A 21,852-nucleotide genomic window follows, 5' to 3' on the forward strand; every position below is an offset into this window, starting at 1 on the left:
GAAGCATTATTTTAAGTTTGCATCCATTACTTAAACTTGAGTAATTAAACTTGAATAACAAACAGGATCTCACTATTGTTCACAGCGAGTGGGGAAATTTCAAGGCAAAGATGAAAATCTCTCCCTCATCATGCAGCGCTGCAGATGACAACTGCAAATCTTCGAGGGGGAAAAAACGTCACCAATATTTGTTAAAGCGTATCTCTGCCTTTCATCTGAGCACTGCTAAATATAAGCACCCAGAACAACCCAAGAAGGAGCCTTGACCTGCAGCGTTTGTCAAGATGCCATCGCTGCCGGCTGCCTTCTGTGGGGCAGCGCGGTCCGGGTTCTGCCCGGGGCCACGAGATGTGCTTCAGTGCCCACCCGGCCCGGGGGCAGCGGGAGCTCCGGGCACGGTGTGAAGGCGCGGGCCTGATTCCCGTGAGGCAGAGCTGAAAGCCGTCCTCCCGAGTCCGGGGCAGGCTCTCTACCCCTCAGGCTGCTCCATCAGCCGTGAGTAACCCGCGTGAGCTTCACCAGGCGAGCAGCTGGCGGGGCTTCTAACGGGAGCGCCTTATCCTGACACGCACCGAGTCGGGAACCTCCAGAGCCGCGTCTGCTCGGATGAAGCTCCAGCTTTCACCGCCCGACCTTCCGACCGCTACCGCGCTGCCACGGCCGCCGCCGCCCGGCTCCGGGCTGCCAGGCGCGATGCGGTCGGCCGAGCCGCAGCCCCGCGGCCCCCGCCCGTTCCCCTCCGCCTCGCCCCTCGCCTCTCGCCCCCCGCCCGCCTCAGCGCCCCGCGCGCCCCCGGAGCGCCTCCGGCGCATGCGCGGTGCCGCCGCGCGGTGCCTCCCGCGGGGACGCGGTCGCGGCGCTGCCCGGGGCCCCGCAACGTGTTGCGCGCCGCTGCCTCCCGCTCGGCGGCTGCGGCCGTTCTCTTTAAAACCTCAAAGGACCTCCGCGCTCCCGCCATCCACTCTGCTTCTCCCCGCAGCCCCTCTCGCACGCCGCTCGGCGCGGACGGGCGCTCCCATGCAGGCGCCAGCCGCCCGCTGCAGCATCGAGTGTCGGCCCCGCGCCCGGAGCGACCGTGTCGCCGCTGGAGGTGCGGGGACCCTTTTCCGGCAGGAAGGTCCGGCGTGAATTGATTTGCAGCTTCCGCCGCTGTTTCTGAGCCGCCGGTTCTGCTCGCCGGCCCCCGGCAGCCGAGAGAGGCGCAGCCGCCAGGTAACGAATGCCCCCTCACCGCCCGCAGCGCGGGGGCTGCTGTGCGGCACGGGGCTGCTGTGCGGCTCGGGGCGCGGTGCGGGGCAGCGCTCGGCCACCGTGCCGTCAGCGGGCAGCTCCGGCGCTCCCGCCTCGTGCCGCGCCGTGCTCCCCGCCGGGGCTGCGCTACCGCGCGGCGCCGCCCGACCCGCCGGCACCGCTCTCGGCGACGAGGGGCGGCGGGGATGGCGAGGCCTGGCCGCGCCGCCGTTACCGCTGCCGCCGTTGTCCCCGCAGGCCGGGAGCCGCCCGCAGCGCAGCACCGCAGCGCGCCGCCCGCCCCGGGGAGGCCCGGCGGTGTGAGGCCGCCCGCCGCCGCCGCTTATGCAACACATCATCGATAACCACCCCGACATGGCCACCGCGCTGCTGGCGGGCGAGAAGCTGAAGGAGCTCATCCTGCCGGGCCAGCAGGATGACAAGGCGGGCGCGCTGGCGGCGCTGCTCCTGCAGCTGAAGCTGGAGCTGCCCTTCGACCGCGTGGTCACCATCGGCACCGTCCTCATCCCCATCCTGCTCGTCACCCTCGTCTTCACCAAGAACTTCGCCGGTAAGGGCGGCGGGACGGGGCGGCCGCGCCCTCGCGGCTGCGGGGTGCGGGGCGGGGCGCGGTTCCCGCCCGAACGGCCGCCGCTCCTCGACGGCGCTGAGAGGCCGCGCCCGAACGGCTGCGGGGAGCGGCGTGCTGCGGCCGGTGGGCAGAGGTCCTATGGAGACTTAACGGTCCCTTGCTGTGCTGAATGGTGATGGCAGAAATCTCCAGCGTGCTTGGCTTTTTTAAGGGCCTACACTTCACACACAGATTCTCGCAGTTCAGGAAGCCCAGTTTGGCTGCCCCACCACACGCAGAGCACAGTCCTTCCTGCCTGGAAGCTGGCTCAGGTGTTGATGAGCCTTGAAAAGTAGTGACCCAGCACATTGCTGTGCGCCTCTCAGGCTGTTAGCAATGTAGGGAGCCATCGCTGCCTTCCTCATGCATCTGCCTGAAGAGCGTGCTTGGCAGCACGTGGCTTGTTTGGTCCCCTGGAGCTTCACATGGAGATCCATGTGAAATTACCAGTGCTTTAATACACAGACTGGCAGTTTGTAGCTTGTATGGTTAGCAGGACTTAGCTAGGTGCAGTCTACCCAAACTCATCTGAATGCAGTCCTTTACATGCTGCTTGGGGGTTGACCTCCAACACACACATCCTTAATACTTGCTTTCATTATAACACTACTTAGAAGAGTAACTGCTTGTGAAAAGCATCTTAGGTGGAGATTTTTCTAGATTATAGCTTAAGCGTTTTGAATTTACTTCATATTTTGAACATACATCTAAATATCTGAAGTCCTTCAGCTACAGTTGATGATAGCCTCATGTTTTTGCATGGTCATCGGGAGGCCTCTTCATGAGACCATGTTTTCAGGAAACTGTGAGCTTGCTGAACACCTGAGAACTGTCCTTCTGCAGTGACTGAGAGGCAGGGAACTGCTGCTTTTGTGGATCCTTAGTGTAGAATGCAGAAGTGCTGGGATCCCTTCCTCTGTTTGGTTTGTAGAAAGGAGACAGTAATAAAAAGGTGTTTGTAAAAGGCATTTAGAGTGCCTGCTTTGTACCTGCCTTTGTAGTGCTGGAGATTTACTGTTCTGGATGTGAGTAGGCCTCGATTTGACCTTGGGAGCAAGAAAGGTCATGCACATTCCCATATGTGCCCTTACTGTTGTGTGAGTTCTCTGACAGAAATCTGTTGATGAATCACTGCTTGTGCAGACAGCAGCAGCTTGATCTCTTTCAACAAATCCCTTCAGGCTGCAGATTGTAGAGGGAGCTGCAAGTCTAAAGGACTCTGAGGTTTGTACAGCACGTGCTCCTCTGCATGTCCACACCGTGGTCCATGCAAGTTTTTGGAAGAGAAGACATCTACTGACTTCACTCATTGCTCACATCTGCCCAAGTTTCTGCGGTTGTGTTTGTTTTATGCTGTGGAAGATTTCTTTCTAAGATGATAGTCATGGTCTTGAATGTTTCAGTTGATTTTTGTTTCAGAAGTGCTAAAAGCAATGTCATTTGTTTCTAGTCACAGACCTTGTGTGCTCACTTGACCCTATAAAAGCATCTGCTTCTTAAGAGCAGACACCTGTTGTGTCTTGCCCAAAGACTTACAAGGCAGCGCAGAAATCTCCTTTATGTCACTGGGACAGTGCTCTTACCTCATGTGATGCCATTTGTTTGTTCATTTGATCTACAGTCAGAAGAATATGAGAAAAAGATACGAGAGCAAGTTGTACAAGCTGCAGGGGGCTGGTGAAACTAGGTTGCTTTTTTGGGCTGTAGTCTAAGAGCTCAGGATTAGTGGATTCAATTCTGCTTCTTCTGAGTTCAGAAGCAAGACTCTTGCTAACTGTAGTGTGACCTGAATCAGATGTTTCAACTCTGTTACCAGAACAGTATTTATTTACTCAGTCTTTTCTGAGTTAAGCTTGTCTGGAGACGTTGAGTGTGATCATAGCAGTAGCCCTGTGACTGTGTGCTTGTTCCTCATTCTGCTGTTAGTGTTATGTTTCACACGTGCACAGCCACTGATCTTTAAAACAAAACAAAACAAAAAAAAAAGTGGAACTTTGTTTCCTTGCTTTGGATATTGCAGTTTATTTAATACATACTAGAAGTGCAAAAATCACTGAGAGAAATGCTGTCTAAAGGTTCCTCTTTGGTTGTTAAGATCATAGCAGCTTTCCAAATCTTTCTTGATGCCCTTCTGGACCTCAGTTATGGCCTCAGAATGGGAAATAAAAAACTAATCTAATCTTTACATCACTTTTTAGAAATTAAATCACAAATTCTGTAATGCATGCACAGGCTGTCCTGAAAAAGAAACAAATATAGCCTTTCTTTGCGCTGCCCAAACTTTCTTTTGTAAGATAAAAGGAAGTCCCTCAGCCAACCACTTACATTATCGTTTCTGAGTCTCTAAATCCTCCGTTACTGTTTTTCCAACAAGCTACTGTGATTCTAGAAAGGAAGCTCTGAGAAAAATAGTTACAATAAATGCATGCGCAGTATTTGTACTGGGCATCATAAGGTCATCCAGGAAAGTAGTGAGCTACCTCATGCAAAGAAAGCCCAAACAAGCACCTATGAAATAGGAGTAAGAATTGTCTCCCTTCTTAAAACATACCAAAGGACAGGCTTCATATACAACCAGGGCACATGATATTTATGGCCTAGCATGTGTTGACCTGAAGGACACCCAAGGAAAGTTTTGGAGGCCTGTATCTCTGAGCAGTGGATGGATTGGTCTGTGAGTGGAACTTGTGTTCCAGAGCAACAGGGCTCTGAGCCCTGCTCAGAAGGGTGCCTGCAGCTGGCAGGGTTGGCTGGGGGAAACCTCTCTGGTAATGTTTTTCTTGTTGAGAGCAGCGGTGCATACAGGTAATAGTCCCAAGGGAATTTACCTGTTTTTCTGTTTTCTTTCATAAACTACGGCTTTAAAGATCAATTTATTCCTTTATACAAATCTGAGTACTGACGTGTTATGGTTTCTGTCAGAATAGTGATGTGACCCCCATTATATTGTGTGTATTTCTAGTACTGGTTACAACACTCCTGCACACACAGTGCTTGGGTTTTGTTCCTTAGAAGTTTGATTTCTCATACCTGATGATTCAGAAGCCTAATTTTTTTTTTTTATTATTATTCCCCAGCATCTTGAACAATTAGTTGTCCCTGTGCAAACTGAAAGTAAAATACAGCTTATAACCTCTGAGTGGAGAGTTTTGATTTGGTAGTCCCACAGTGCCCCAGTGCAGGAATAGATAATCATGCCAGGTACCTGGCAGCAGAAGAGCAAGTTGTAAGCCTGTAAGTGTAGGCTGTCACTTCTTAAAATGTGGAGAATACATAGTAGTAGATAGACTGCAGTGTGCAGTATCTGTTTGATGGGAATCAGTTGTTCCATGGTCTTTTTCATCCTCTACTCTCCTTGGTTTTACCATGGAACTAATTCACATGAGCCACATGGAACTAGCATACACGGTCCAGAGCCACAAGCAGGGAAGCTGTTGGGTATTCAAAGCTACTCTTCGTCAACTTGTGCCATGCTGTGTCCTCTGGCTGGCAGTGATGCTGCTGGCAGTGAATGGTAGCCTTCTACAGTGAAAGGTCCTGAGGCACTCTTCTGTACAGTAGAGGAAGAGATACTTGGCTCTCACTATGAGCTGCTTTGTGTTTAAACACTGATTAAATGTTGTGCTGTGTTGCGCAGCAACACCATCAGTAATGTCTGTGGGACGTTTGCTCTATAAGGGACCCGTAAGAGATGGGCCCCGAAAGAGGATACATTGCTGGTATTGTTGTGTGTTATCTTCACAATATTGAAATATTTTGGTTTCCAAGCTTTAGGATTCATGTTGTCAACTGCAGCTTAGCGATGGCTAAGTCATATCCCTCATGTATAGTGCCTTGTGCTTCCCATACACAGTGAATCATTCTATTATTGCAGTCATGTTTGCTTTTGCTCAGAAGTTCTTCAATACCAATTCTTTATTAAAATAAAGCAAAACAGTCATCCAGTTGATTGCTACACTGCAGTCAGAAGCCAAGCAGTGGCATTGATTTTCTTGCTAGGTTTGTAAATCAGAGCCTGCCAAATACCAGCAAGTCGCTTATGAGTATTTCTATGTGTCTTAGCAGTTACTTAGCTCAGTTACATAGCCCTCTTAGAAAATTCTCACAAGGAAGTCATGGAGGAAGACAATAAGTTAAATGAAGGGTCACTTCAAGTTCTACATTGTATTTTCTGATTTGTAATAATTCTGCATTATCAGTGCCTACTTCACCGTGGCATACAGTGTATGTGTCAGCTCAGTGTTGTTATGCATTTCACCTGTTTGAAATAGTACGTGTTGAGGATTTATGTATTAAAAGATGGAATTTTAATTTGTATTTCTGGTCAACTTCTCTACTTTGTATTTCTGTTACAGACTGTGGGCAACATATTTACACACTCAGTTCCCTGACTTGAGTGTTAGCTGGCTTTTGAGCTTATTTTCCATGTTTACTATTTAAGTGCACATAAAGCCATGCAAAATAATAATAAAAAAAAAAGTGTAAGGCAAAATTGTTTTATATATATTTTTATATAAAATTATATATATTATATAATATATAATATATATATAATATAATATATATCATATATTATAATTATATTTATTATTATATTATATATAATAATATATATATATTTATTTATTATATATTAATATATTAATATATATTATATGTATATAAATATATATTAATATATTATAAATATATTTATTAATGTAAATATATTATATTTATTATATTATATATAATATATTATATATATTAAAATATATTTTATATATTTATATATATATATATATGAGAACGTGGATGCAGAAATTGGTTGTGAGGCAGTAGTAGTAGCAGCAAGAAGAGAATTTAGGCAGTGTCTCAGTATCACCTGTGTTTCAGTGCTTTCTGATTATGTTTTTAAAAAGAACTGGAGTACTACAAGCAACCACAGGCCAACTGTGCTTCAGCCACTGACTGTTGGCACTGCTGCTGGAACTCCTCTCAAAGGGTAAGGGCACTTCTCTCTCACACACGGGTGCACAGGAGGCATCCATGAGATACACAAGCTGGTGTTCCATGCGTTTTGATCACAAAGATTTGCAGTTATGCAGTGGAATATTGAGTATAAAAGTAATCTTGAGGAAATGCATGAGCCTCACATAGGTAATAATTCTGCTGCGATTTCCAGAGGCCACAGACATTTCTTTATATCCTGAATTCAATCTCTCCATCTTCACTGACACTCACATGCCATCTTGTTTTCATACTGACTTGACCTTTTTTGCACTACTGACCCCTTCATTTTCTTATGTCACTTATGTGAAGAGGTCCAAAACGGGGACGAGATTTAGCTTAATGTGTGCTTGGAGATAACTTCAACAATCTGAACAGGTAGATGGTCAAAACTATTTTTAAGAGCTAATTAATTAATTCATCTTTCTCAAGAGGGAACATTTTTAATAAATGAGTAACACTGAGGCTGTTCTTGGTTTTACCGCAGAGCTTTTTTCTCACTAAGCAAGGTAGGTCTACACATTGAATTACAAAAGCTGAATTATGTCACAGCAGGCTGGCAACATTCTTGTAGAGGTTTCTTTTGTTTCACATGGTACAGGATTTATTCTAAGATAACAGTGAAAGCAGTGCAGGTATTTCCATCATGAAGGACTTAGTATATTATACTCTTGAATTTGGCAGTATGGTAGTACTTCTTACCATAGCAAGGTTTGGGATTCATTTGCTTTTCTTTTCTGGCACCGTGCCTGTCGTGCAGATTTGAAGAAGTTACCAGAGCAGCAGTGCAGACAGTTGCTGAGATGCATGGAGCATTTTTGCAGTTTGGAGCTGATTATTTCTGGGGCATCTCAGCCATTTGCTGAAGTAATCGTTTTTGAGGTTGAGGTGCCTTGTCTTCTGTGGGATCCACAGCCTGCAGGAGGGCAGCAAACCTCCACACTGGAAGTTGTGGAGTCCCTGGGAGCATTTGGGGTCAGATTCTCATTGCTCTGTCATGATAGACCAACACAGTTGTGACACTTCATAAAACTCAGTTTCTCTGTACATAGAATCATAGAATGGAATCACAGAATGGCTTACGTTGGAGAACTCCTTAAAGATCATCTAGTTCCAACTCCCCTGCCACGGAGGAATCACTTTTCCATAATGCAGTAGGCAAGTCATCTCTGCCTCCAAATACTATGGTGTTAAGATAACATAACTACCTAATGAGCTAACTACTTGCAATTTACTTTTTAGTAAGTTTCCCAGCTGCTGGGTTTATGGCCATAGGTGTTTAAAACAAGCCACCTTTTTCATTTCTGATCATTAAAAATGCAGTGATGCAATAGAACAAAACTGCTGTTTCCTGTTGTTTCCGGTCTGTGTTTTTTGTACTTCACCCTTGATTTCAGAAATCACCTCTGTCTATCATCAGTTGCACAGGACATTCAAAATTCATTTCACATTGGCATCTGTGTGTTCTTGCAGTTTGCTGTAGGTGTTGCTCTGGTTCACATCGTGGTGGTGACTCAGTGTCTGTGTAGCTGCTTTGAGGGTTTCATCTCTAGAGGGCGATTTTTGAATTGCCTGAAAATATTTTTTGATCTTTGGATAACATTGAGACATTCATTTTTACAAATTATCTCCACTGCTGTGCAGACCTGTACGTCACCAAATCCCACTTACCTCCTCACATTAAGGGTAATTGTAGAAGGAAAGGTTATTCCGATCTCTCTTGTAGGCCTTTTTGTGTGGCTGAATTTCATTAATTGTGTTTTGATGGATGCAACCTTCTGAAGATCAAACCTCTCCTCAGATCTTAACCTAATATGAAACAACATTATAATACAGAAACACAGCTCTAGCTGCAAATATAAGGACTGTAATTTCCTTCCAAATATCTTCTGTTTTCTCACAGAGCTGCTGAATGTAGGAAGAAATGCTCGTGGTGTTGATGAACAGTACAGTGACTGTAGATGAGCTCCTTTCTAATGACGTTACCACCATACTGCATGGCCACCACACAGTGATGGTAGCTCATCATTGAGGGAATATTTCTCCATAGCAACAACCCAAGGGATTTCCTTTAGGTGTTTCTGCACCTGCCGTGTAACAGTTGCCATTTCTGGAACACTCTAACAGACTTCAGCATATGAACCAAGCAGGAATCTTTCCCTCCTGGAGTATGCTGGGCTGGTATTACGGGTTGTTAAGCTTTCCATTGCTGGAAGTGAACTTCAGCATACCAGCTAATGGTAGAAGAGCTCATGTCTCTAACATACAGGGAATGTAGTCCTGCAAATTTATATATCTGCTGCAAGTGTGCATTATCATTTTAGTGTCTGGATAACCAAATACGGGCTGTTCAAGCGACAGTCTTGGAAGAAGAAAGGTCCCATATTCCAAGTAGGGAGGCACCCCTGTGGGTTACCAGTTACCTAGCAGTCTTTGGAACTGCTTGGCTACATCTCATCCATTCTGACTAACACTGCACAAAGTCACAGAGCTGTAGAGGTTGAAAAGGAGCTCTAGAGATCATCTAGTCCAACTCTCCTACTAAAGCAGGTTTCCTAGAGTTGGCTGCACAGGAATATACTTGTAATATACTAATACTTGTAGAATATGGATAAGTGGATTAGCAGCAGTGGTTTCCTGTCTCATTTCTTTAGGGACTTTCTTTTTAAGATTTTTTTCTTAAACAGGACAAGTGGTTTCAGAGAGTGGTCAAAAAAGGCTGTACCTTACCTTGTTGGTCATGGAGAAATTTGTACCATAGGAAGACTCCCTGGGAACCTATATTCTTTGGAAAGAATATTCCCTAACAAAGGTAAAGGTGTTGTCTTTTTGTTTCGATGAATTAGTAGTTCTTAATGGCTAGCTTGTTAAGTTAAGGCTTAGTTCTAGGAACGCTTTATATTCTTATTCAGTGAGTTAAGTAGGATTGCATGACTACAGTTGATACACAAATGTAATTTCAGGAATCCATTCTCATGTTGTACTAATATCTAACATTTAAGTACCCTTTAAATAAAGTAGTTGACATAAAGCTGTTAAATTAAGGGAGTTTTTCATTTGGCTGTGAGCTGATTTGGATACTAGCCATCATTTATTAAAATCTCATCCAAAGCAGAGAGTTTGATCTTCCTTTTGGAAGCTTCTGGCTGGCATGTAAAATCTGTTTACTGTTTAGATGACATAATACTTCCTTAGACTACATTTTCAGCCTTAGTAATACGAATATTTTTTGTTCTGTTTTTCCAGGAAGAAGAGGACTCAGGACGTTTCTTCCTTGCCTTTTAAAATATATTAAAGCTAAAAAATAAATTATTTCAGTTTCATTAATAAACAGTTTTCTACCTGCTTGCTTGTGCATTCCTTTTAGTACACAAGATGAATGAGGCATATATGCCTGATTGCTTACACATGATACAATGGAGGGATGAACATCACGATAGGATACATTTGTCAAATATTAGCATCTATGGCTGAATTCAGGGAACATCTCATTTATCTTGGCTATTAATCAAGAGAGCCTACGTCAAACACTGAATTTCTCCTTACAGACAAGAGGAGAGGACTTTACAAAGAGCTCTTTGGAAAACTTGACTGACATGTCACCTTTTCTGTGTATGCAGGTTGAGCATCTGCATAAGGATGATTTAACAGTCCTCTTCAAGAGGATGAAAAGCCAGCTGGTAGAAAGTTGTAAGGCCCAGGGTGAATCTGCAATTTATTATACTTGTTAAATAATAAACTTAACAATATGCTTACCTATAACTTAACCACAGGTGTCCAGAGTTGGTATGTCCTCCCCATTGGCATTCCCTCTTAGCCTGTCTGTCAGTCAGAGCGTGAGTTAACAAGACTGCCTGTTTGGCCTGCTTGCATGTTTATTTCTCGAGTATCAAATAATTATTTGGACAAGAGACATGCTTACCTTCGTCTTGGTGTAGCAAGTACGAGAATTTTGTCTATTTCATTTTTCATGATTTTTTTTTTTCTTTTGTCTGCTATTAGGAAATGGTTCTATTCCACCTCCATTATTGAATTGTTGGTCTAGAACGCTGAAATCGTGCAGTTTAGTTGGGGGATTAATGAGGTGTGATTTCTTTCTCAATCTAAATTCTAAAAGAAGTCACAAGATTCATACACAATTAATTATACTTTGCAGTTTGCTTTTGGTGAACAAATAATACTTTGTTTTAGTGGGTAGGTGTAAAGGGTCATTTGCCCCTTTATATATGGACATACACTGTGTATTACTACTATTTTCCTTTATTACTTTTCAATGTTTACCAAAAGCATTGTAAATGCTTTGTCCATATTTAAACGTATTTTGACTATTGCATGTAACACTGCTTTTTAAGCTTGAAATTGAATGCCCTGCAGCGTCGGCTCTTCAAAGAGATGCACATGCCTACTTTTATGCACCGTGAGTAATCTCATTGGCTTCAAAGAAGCTGCCCAATGCATGAAGTCGGTTGAGTCTTTTTAGGAGCAGGGTTTTTTACTGTGTTGAATACTCAGAGGTTGGTATTGTTATTTTTTTTTGAATAACAGAAACGAATGTTTATGTTAGATCAATTCGCTCACTTGACCAGGAAGACTTGTACAAAATGAACTTGAGGAGATAGAGGAGAATGATGTGTAACAACCAGTTTGACCATGTCTTCTTGACTGTTGTCTCCATGTTCACACACCACCTCACACATCACATTTTTTGCAGGTTTTTTAATGATTATTTTAATATGTAAATGCACACAGGCAATACACGCACACGGCTTCTTGGTAGACTGTGCCGTTGATATCTTTTCCTAGGACTGAGATGTAACGCTGTGGCCTGAACTCCGGGCACTTGCACTGTAGTTCTCTCCTTTGTGTTTGTTCTTGGGCATGGCTGTTTCTCAAAAGTGAAAAAGGGGGAGAGGGGAAATATCACGTGAGGAAAACCAAGCATTGGAGCAGGTTGCATGGGATAGCTGTGCAGCCCATACCTTCGGAGGTTTTTAGACTGGACAAAGCCTTAAGCAAGTTGCTCTGAACTCAGTGTTGTCTCTGCTTTTAGAACAAGATGGGATTCAGTAACTTTAAAGGTTCCTTTCAGCTTTTCTGTGATTCTGCATTGAGGTATATCTTCAGATGTAACTTCTAGAACAGCAATTAACCAGATTTTTTGTTGGTAACTCTTTTCAAATCTGAGATTGATTTTTGCAGTGGGAAGTTGCACAGGGGTTCCAGCCCCAGATCTCAGCCCCTCATTAGAGGAACTGCAGAGCATACAGTGTTGAATCTCCAGGGGGAAATTAAGCACTTCATGCTTAATGCTTAACATGTTTAGTCCTTGCAGCCTGACAAAGAGTATGTAGTTCAGGGACTGCTGAGGGTGTGCTGAGGTATGGGAAGGCTGGGGAACCATTTGAAGGAGGCAATGGTAGAAGTGGTAGCCTGCACCTGAGGAAAGTTCCCAAGCATTTCTCAGAGTATGTATTAACAGGCAGCAGGCATCACTTGGTTTCTGTGCTTTACCTTCGCTCCTGCCTCCCATACGGTCTGTTTAGATTCATTCTAGAGAGTTTTTTGAGCACAATCCCTGCTTTCATCCCTCTCCCTACTTTGGTTATCACCTCCCAACCATGTTATCTAACTTCCCTGAAGTATGCCCTTTGTACTGCTGTACTGTCTAGGAGTCATTTTTCCCTGTTTAAGTGGTATTTAAACTCAATAGGATCGTATGGCACAGAATGAAACATGAAAAAACTTAGCTTTCAAGGGTTTTTAATTTTTCAAGTGGCATAACACAATTATGTCCCACAGCTGAGTCGTTCCTCTTTGACTGTTTCATCTTATTTGTATGTCTGATTTGTATGAGATGCCTCATTAATGAGACCAGTGTTAGGGATTTCTAGAAACCACTTATGTGAACAGCAAGCAGGATAAGACGTGTTTATCTACATCTGCTGAGAACATCTGATGTACTGCTCCTGTGGTCATCTAAAAAAGGGAAGCTAAGCTTCCTAGTATGCATCTTTATACTCCATATAGGATAAAGTATAATATACTTCATAACCTATTAATATCAATCTTTTTTCTGATGTGGTAATTATTTTTGAAGAAGATTAGCCCGGAGTTGCTTAATCTCTTAGCGAGTTGCTTAAAAGGTACAGTTTGTGGGGATGACAGTGACTGTAGGTAAGTATTGCAGAAGACAGAACTTATTCTCAGCTATTTCAAGTGATTTTGTTCTGGTACAACTGTGTTGAAGTTCATATGTTGGCATGCAGTTAACGCATTTCTGTAGGTGGACCTAAGGGCAGACCTTCAGGCTATGAACTTCCTGAGATTTCACTCAGAAAATCCTACAATAGGCCATGACATTTAATGGAGAAGTGTTGAGTTGAGTATTCCAGCTCCCCATAATGATTACAGGTTAGTCGAGTACCGTGTTCTTATTTCCACTGTTGCTGCAGATGCACACAGTAGGAATTACTGTCTCCTGAGTTCACAAGAATGAAGCTGTCAGAGAATGTGTAGGGATAGGTTACACTTAAGGCAACACCCAGAAGAGGACCAACCCGCTCTACCATAATAGTGCCCCTTAAGCTTTCCAAAATTTTTCCTGACCATACCTGACCATTTCCTACACAGTTGTATAATTATTCCATATTAAACTGCTGAGTTTGAGGGAAAAGCTACATTTCATGGTAGCTGGGTTTATTCAATTAAAAAGAAAATTCTTGAACTGCTTGAGGGTGAAATACAAGCATCAGTAGAAATGTATCTGAATGTATCTATGTATCAGAATATAAACATAGAAGCAAATATATTTTTTACACTGCGTGATCCAATGTCAGAGCTATGGTGATAACACTCCTACAGCTTTTTTATTGCTGCTTATCTTTCACATCATTGCATCAGAAGAAATCTGCTGATGTGTCTTCATGAAACTGAATGTATGTTAAGTAGGGCTTGCAGCTTAGTGAGCAGTGTGTGTGAGAGCAACTCATCACTCTTCCATCCTCAGCAGATAGGCATTTTGAGATCCAGCTGTATGTTGCTGCCATCTTCCATACAAACAGGATTCATTACTGACATCGTGCTTTTCTTTCTCGTTTATTCCTGATTGACACAGATTGCAGTAGAGGAGAAACGGTCCATACCCTAGTATGATGGGATCAAACACCTTCATGGTGTTAAATGCTATGTTAAATGCAAGGTAAAATGCTGCTATTGCCTAAGGAGCATTCACAAAAGCTAACTTAAACGGAGTGATGATCTTGCTTGGCAGCCTCTTGTCAATGAAGAGAGACAGGTTCCTGCAGGCAACAGGTAAATTAGTCTTTTGCTTTGAATCATTGTCTGGAAGGGTCTTCCCCTCCTCTCCGCTGTCTAGATGAATGAGCTTCCCCAGAGTGATGCTGTGTTTTGTGAGTCATGTGCTGTGCTGTGAAGGTTAAGCTAAACTCCCCTGTGCAGTAGCTACCAAAATCAGTGACATTCACTGACGGTGGGTATGACTCAAACATAGTAGAAACAGCGTTTGAATAAAATCGCATTGGAATCTTTCTGCCACATCAATCCATTATCAAGTCCTGCTGGCTGGGGATGGGGTTCTATCTGAAGGGTCACCTGGCACGTAATCAAAGTCATGTTAATTTAATAAACATGCAAAAAAAAGTAGACTAGCATCAATAAACAACAACATTGAATCAACATGGGGCACCATGCTCAGCTATGCCAGTAAAGTAGAGATCTCTCACAGCTTAGCAGGCAATGGGAGCAGCTAAACAATATTTGACAGGAAAGCAAACAAATTTCTTTAAAATGGCATTTGCTTTCCTTGTGCTTTCCTTACTGAGCTGGACAGCCCCATTTTTGAAGTAGCTTCCACTGCTGCTATGAAGTCCAAACTAAAGTTGTGCAGCTGTTAAGTTTTACAGTGAAGCAATGTCAGCGGACAGAGTGCAGATAGTCTCCAAGTGGTTTGTCCAACATAAATGTAAATGTTAAAAGACATTTTTATTTGTTTCCTTTTTATTCCTTTTTGTTTGTTTGTTTGTTTATTGACTATTTGCTGTTTTTGTGACATTTTGGCAGAAATCACCATAACCTTTCAGGCCTCAGTGAGGTGAACTTTCTACCATTTATTTGGTAGTAGCAGCTGATACATGATTCCAAAAGTAATCCTTGTGGATGAGTTGAATGAATGCTTGTCATCTTCCCGCGTATTCATGCTGCTGAGATCCAGGAGAAATGAACTCATGTCTTCCACAGTAATTTAAATTCCACGTTGGCAGGTTCTACTAAGCCTGGGGACACCCAATTCAAAATCTCTCTGCTTATGAGAAATACTGAAAGCTACTTGCTTGTTTTTTTCCCGTGGGAATATTTTCACATAGGAATCTCCTGGGAAATCATACAGTAACTCTTCTATAGTTTGAGTTGACTTTTTTGTGTGTGCATCCCTTCGTGGTTAGAGTTTGGAGGGCATGTAATTGCTGAAGATGAGAGTTAATGAATATTTTTCTCGTAACTGATGACTGTAAATTCACAAAGGTATCTAAGTGGGAATTTTGGTAACACTAGAGTGCTTTAAGCTCTCCTCTGAGAAAGGTTGAAGCTAAATCATGATAAAATAGTTTTCAAAAGTGATTGTCAAGAATTTACAGGGCTCTTTCAATTTACATCCTATCTTGGGTACCATTATCCTAGCAGGCCTGTTCAAATTGGTTATATTTTTAGAAGAGAATCCTCACTGAATTACTTTTTAAAAATGTGCAGTCTTTAGTGTATAGATCTCTGAATATCAGAGAATACATTTATACATCAGCACTTTATCAGATCCCTAGGAAATGCTTTTTATTTGCTTGGACATGAGAAGTAGTTGGTTAACTAAGGATTCTTCTGCTAAGCCAGGATTAGGGCTTTTTTGCCTGCCTGTTAATTTTTAGTGTTCAACTACTGTTATCAAACGACAGAACATTTTATTATTTCTCTTCATAATTTGTGTTATTAAGAGAACAGTACCACCACTCTCTTCAACTGAGCTGTTCTCCATCTGAACTGTAGACTGCGTTCAGAACTGGAGCAAGCTTGGTGTTCTTGAGCAGTTCTCAATTCCAGAGAACATACCTTCTTCCCATGGATCTCATTTTAGGATTTTTTAAAGGTTTACCAGAACACTGTAAATTATATTCCTTTTGTTCTGCTTACCAAAGCATTAAAATACAGTCTTCATACTTGAAGAGGGTGTTTTGAAAGGGATCGCTGTTCTTGGGGCAGTTAATGCTATTCTTACTTTCACAAGTTGTTCTGTCTTACTTTCATATCCATTGTTAGAAAAATGTAATTACATGAAAACAAAAAGCATCTACTGGGTCAAAGCCCAGTATCCTGCCTGTGATGGTGGCAAAACCCAAATGCTTAGCAAGAAGTAGTAAAATAAACAAGCATGTGGCATTATTTTCTTGCATAAACCCTCCCACTGTCCAGCAGCCTGTGGCTTGAAGTTGATGGGAGAGAAAAACGGTATAATTATCTGTGTATTTAATAATTCTTGCTATACTTTCTTTTCCATTACTTTGGTTTAGTGGCTTTCTTGATCCACTGTATTTGTTGCTTCCATAATACTGTAGGGCAATGAGTTGCACCATTTAATTGCACACTGTAAAAAAAAAATACAATTGTAAATACAGTGGTAAATACAATTAACACAGTGGATTGTGATTTGGTTGGTAATGCTTTAATTCAGACTCTTAGCTGAGATACAGCTGACTAAATGCTTTTAGTGCAGATATTTTTTCACCGTATCTAATGAGCAGACGTCGTTAATAAGGACTAAGAAGATTGTTTTCAACCATATCTTTTTTCTATTTTTAAGAATATTTAGCTGGGATAAACCTTAAGTGTCACCTAAATGAGCCTTTCAGTGTTTGTACGTATGCCAGCGTAACATGCTGAGCTGCTATATAGTGGATACTAGGTCTTGTATTTCCAGAGTTCAAACCACAGTTTAGCTTAGGGTATTGTTCTCAGGGAGGTAACAGAACTAAAGCATCAATTCCTAGCTGATATGTCTAGCGTAGGTTCATTATAAAGCTTCCAGGCAAATAGTTTTCCCTGTAGGCTTGTGAAGATGCACACAGGCTGAGCTGTCTAATACACACTGTGGGATGAGCAGTCGTGTAAAAATACAGTAAAGTAAAATTGATATCATTTGAAATGTTTATTTTCCAGAGCTCCTTTTGTAGGTTAAATGCACAGCAGTGACTTTTCTCTCTGTTATACAGAGGAGCCAATATACTGTTACACACCACACAACTTCACCCGCGATCAAGCCTTGTATGCCAGAGGATATTGTTGGACAGAATTAAAAGATGCCTTGCCAGGAGTTGATGCCAGCCACTGGCCCTCCTTGTTTGAGCATAAGTTCCTACCTTATGCACTGCTGGCTTTTGCTGGGATAATGTACATTCCAGCTCTGGGCTGGGAATTTCTGGCCTCCACCCGACTGACTTCAGAGCTTAATTTTTTGCTTCAGGAGATCGATAATTGCTACCACCGTGCAGCTGAAGGACGGGCACCAAAAATAGAGAAACAGATCCAGTCCAAAGGCCCGGGGATCACAGAGAGAGAGAAAAGAGAAATCATTGAGAATGCAGAGAAGGAAAAAAGCCCTGAACAGAACTTGTTTGAGAAATACCTGGAAAGAAGAGGACGAAGTAACTTCTTAGCTAAGCTTTATCTCGCGAGACATTTGTTCATCATCTTTTTAAGCATCATACCCATTACATACTTGTCCACCTACTATGCTACACAGAAGCAAAATGAATTTACGTGTGCTCTAGGAGAGCCTCCGGACAAGACAAGCAGCTCCAAATTGCACATCAGAGTGAACTGTAAGCTGCCATCTGTCCAGCTCCAGCGGATTATTGCAGGCGTAGATATCTTTCTCCTCTGCTTTATGAACTTGATCATCCTTATCAACCTGATTCACCTCTTCATATTTCGCAAGTCCAACTTCATATTTGATAAACTGAACAAAGTTGGAATAAAGACCAAGAAACAGTGGCAGAAGTCCCAGTTTTGTGACATCAATATTTTGGCTATGTTCTGCAATGAGAATCGGGACCACATAAAATCACTGAACCGTCTGGATTTTATCACAAACGAAAGTGACCTGATGTATGACAACGTGGTGCGCCAACTGCTGGCGGCGCTGGCCCAGTCCAACCATGATGCCACCCCAACCATGCGTGATTCAGGGATCCAGACCATAGACCCAAGCGTCGACCCAGCAGACATCGATGGCAACGAGCAGCTCATCATTAAGAGACCAAGGAAAAAGATGAAATGGATCCCAACTACCAACCCACTTCCTCAGCCTTTCAAGGAGCAGTTAGCCATCATGAAGGTCGAAAATCATAAACCTGAAAAGCCTAAGCCTGTGCGGAGAAAAACGGCGACGGACAGCCTTATTGCTCCTTTGTTAGAATCTGCTGCAAAAACCTCACAGCAATCAGCAGCTCATAAAACTGAATCAAACGCCGTCCCGAGCACAGGCACTGAAAAGAAACACACACGGCACTTTTCCTTGGATGTACATCCATATATACTTAGTAGTAAAAAAACCAAGCCAGAGATTCCAGCCATCCCCTCGATGCCTACATCAAAAAGCCAAGAGGGTGGATTTCTAAACCAGGAAGAGAATGTCATAGTACACGTTACCTCCTCTCTCAAAGGTACAGTATATTGTAATGACAGTACCACCTTCACAGACGATGATTTTTGTAGTGATCTTCAGGAATGCAAAGCTTATTTGAACTTTTTGACCTACTTTGCTAGATTTTGGGATAAATAATAATATTAGGATGTGTAGGCCTCAGAAACAGTAGTTGTCTCTATCAGAATACAGCTATATGGAGAATAAGCATTATGTCAGGTACGGCTGTACAAAACAGCCTGCAAGTTATTGCTGCAGGTAGTTTTTCAAATGTAAGCAGATTTTCACAGTAATTAAAGTAGTTGTGCCTTACTAAGAAAATGAGGAGAGTTCAGCCTCTAAAACACTTTTCCTGCTCCACCAGCATCTGGCATTTTTCAGATTGGCTTTATTCTCAAGTTATATAGAAAAAAATCTCTTTGACTATCAGTTCTTAGGGATTGGCATTTCCACCTACAAAGGCACAACTCACATTATGTTGCTCTTCACCCCAAATCTTAATTTGCCCTTTGTCTCATGTGGACCAGATGATGAATGGTCTGAAGTGTGGGTGCTGGTCCGGGATTCAGGAATTCAACCACTCCCTTCCCGTGTGGCCTCACAAGAAGCACTCTTTCTGTGCCTCAGCTCCCTCTGTGTGTCTTGCAAATACAACCCCGTTTCTGCCTTAAAGGACTTTTCCAAATATATCAACAATTGCTGTGTGCTAGAGTGATGGGGAAAGCCATGTAGGCACTAAGAAAAGCAATCAGTAGATAAGCTGACAGGCAGATATCTATCTTCTTGTTGATTTTGTAAGCTACTGACGTAAGAAACACTGTGCAGAAAGATTTGTACATCCTTAAAGCAATGGCTCTCATCTCATTACAAGCTAAGACCTCCCTCTGGGCCTCGACAGACTGACAGCTACCGTCACCCCACTGCCCAGCAAAGAAGTGATTTGAGGTATAAAAGTTTCTGTCACTTCCAAATCGTTATGCTCCTCAGAGCCCTCCAACTCCCTGATGTGCATGTGAGCTACTCTGCAGCTTTCCTTATCCGATCACCTGCTCTGATTTCAACTCCTCAAAACTACTGGGGTTTTCTGGTCTCAATTACCTTCATCTAAATTAGTGCTTGAATATTTTAAGAGTGAAAAAATTATTACTGTAGTTTTGGGGCTCTGTTACTCTCCATTGCAATTGAAAGTATCCAGCTTTGCTTTTGAGTTAGAGCAACATTGCAGTCCATCAGGTAAGGCAGACTTCTAATTTCTGGAAAGAGACATCAGTTAATGACAAATTGCTGAGTTCTTCCTAAAGACAAGTGGCTTACAAGATGTAACCACTATTTTTTCCCATTGAAAATATCAGCACATTTTGTATTCCATCTTGTGGGTTTCAACATTCATAACATTTGTCAAAACATTAAATCATAACACGTAAAAAACATCTGCCAAACCATAGAGGAGAGTAAAAGATACTTTTCAGTTGTTTTCTGTTCATTTTATGAAAATACCATTCACATTAGGAAGCATGAGCATGCATAGAAAGTGAGATTTACAAAACCCATTTGTTGTTTGTCCCATTTCTCTGAGCTTACAACCCTGTTGTTATGAAACAGCCCTGTTGGATTTCCCAGAGGATCCTAAGAAAATTCATTTTGGAGTCCTCTCCTGCTCCTATTGGAAGCAACGGCAGGACCGCCTTTATTGGCGGAGTACACTGCTCTGTGATGCACTGGGAGGGTGAAAGACTGCCCGTCTTCTAACTGGCTCTTTTGATTTCTTCTAGACACCCCTCATCCTGCAAAAGAGATGCTGTACTCATCTGAGACATGCAGAACTGTGCCTGCTGCTGGGGCTTTTGTCACATGCAACCACAACCATATAGCCACAACCACAGCGACAAGTATGACTTTGAACCCAGCCAAAGCAGAACCAGCCCCTGCGCTGAACTGCAACCCCACTCACCCTCTGCTGCACATCAACACGCTGTATGAGGATCACGAGGAGGAAGTTTCAAACATAATCGACAATGGGATTCACTCCCCGACTGACGCAGGGGAAATTCTCTCCATCCCCACCCCCAAGCAGATACGGCTGGCAACGTTTGACGAACCGATGGCAATCGTGAGCTCAGTGGAGTACTGAAGCCCCATGGCTGCTCTCTGGTGGCCAAGCCCAAGGCAGTGCAGTGAGAAGCGTCGTCCCCTTCAACACTGCACTTCACTGCATGAGCATGGAGAGCTTTCATACAAACTATAGCTCTTGGTAATAACACCAAACCGTTTTTCAGGATCACGTCATGAGCACTGTCATTTACAACATAGAATAAGTAAAACCTGGTGGAAGTAGACCTTGAACACCAAGACAACCGTTAGCTCTAGCTCTAACTATAGCTTCCTGATTGAATTGGTTTTAGCACAACTTATGAACATTAGAAGTCTGATGGCATGCCACAGTAATTTTAGCGAGTATTTAAGCCGTTTGCATTCAGAGTCACTGATGAAAGCTAAAAAGACACAGAGGTGAGGTATGCTTTTTTAATGGCAGTAGTTAAATAAGAGTTTTTTTTTCTAAGCAGAGAGGGGCTTTTTTTTCAATTCAGAATTACACAAAAGTTATATGCAAGACAATTTTTGTTTGCTTCTTTAGCTCACTGACGTTGGGCTCGATGGAGACTTAGCTGAAAGGGCCTTACTACCACCAGCAGCATTTAAGTGCAAAAGGAATGGATACATTCAACCTCTTGCATTTATAAATTAAAATACCTGAGGTACGCCCCGCCCTTTAACGAGCTTTTATTGTGATGGAAGATGCTGAAATGAAGAGTTTATTTTTTTAAATATATTTTACCATGGGAAAAAGATTACTTTAATAACTTTTCAAACCAGGTGTTCGTTGCTTTTAACAAAATATGTAGAAGAGAGTCATTGTAGCTGCTTATTTTTTCATAGTGTATTTATGAACCAGGTTAGAAACTTCTATGGGTGCTTCACTGATGAAAAATCTTACAGAGGTTGTTACAAAACATGTTACAAAATATGAAACCAGCAAAATCGTATTCAGATAACAGGATTAAGGAAGCCTATGAATTTAGGTGTCCAAGCTTGGCTAGTTCTTGATTCAGCAAACACTTAAGTCTATGGATGTCACTGAAACGACCCATATGTTCTTTGTAAAGCTAAGCACATACTGAAGTGGCTTTGCTGGATCTGGACTCTAGTGCAAGCAGACAATGATCCTGCTGTACGTGCTATCATTCTGATTCAGTATTTGCCTTCCTTGGCTCAAAGCACATCTTCATCCCCATCTTCC

At 42.8% G+C, this 21,852-nt stretch overlaps 1 protein-coding gene across 1 annotated transcript; it reads left to right on the top strand.

Moving 5' to 3' along the window:
- The first annotated feature begins 1,575 nt into the window (after nucleotides 1–1,575).
- Nucleotides 1,576–20,740, top strand: PANX2 (pannexin 2). The gene is made up of 3 exons (XM_042872663.1): nucleotides 1,576–1,801; nucleotides 17,122–18,573; nucleotides 20,327–20,740. Exons 1-3 carry the CDS (start codon nucleotides 1,576–1,578, stop codon nucleotides 20,683–20,685), a joined length of 2,037 nt encoding a protein of 678 aa, XP_042728597.1. The 3' UTR covers nucleotides 20,686–20,740.
- The last annotated feature ends 1,112 nt before the right edge of the window (nucleotides 20,741–21,852 follow it).

This window comes from Lagopus leucura, unplaced genomic scaffold, assembly GCF_019238085.1.
Source record: "Lagopus leucura isolate 7727_CA_CO unplaced genomic scaffold, USGS_WTPT01 Super-Scaffold_100008, whole genome shotgun sequence".
NCBI classification, from domain to species: Eukaryota; Metazoa; Chordata; class Aves; order Galliformes; family Phasianidae; genus Lagopus; species Lagopus leucura.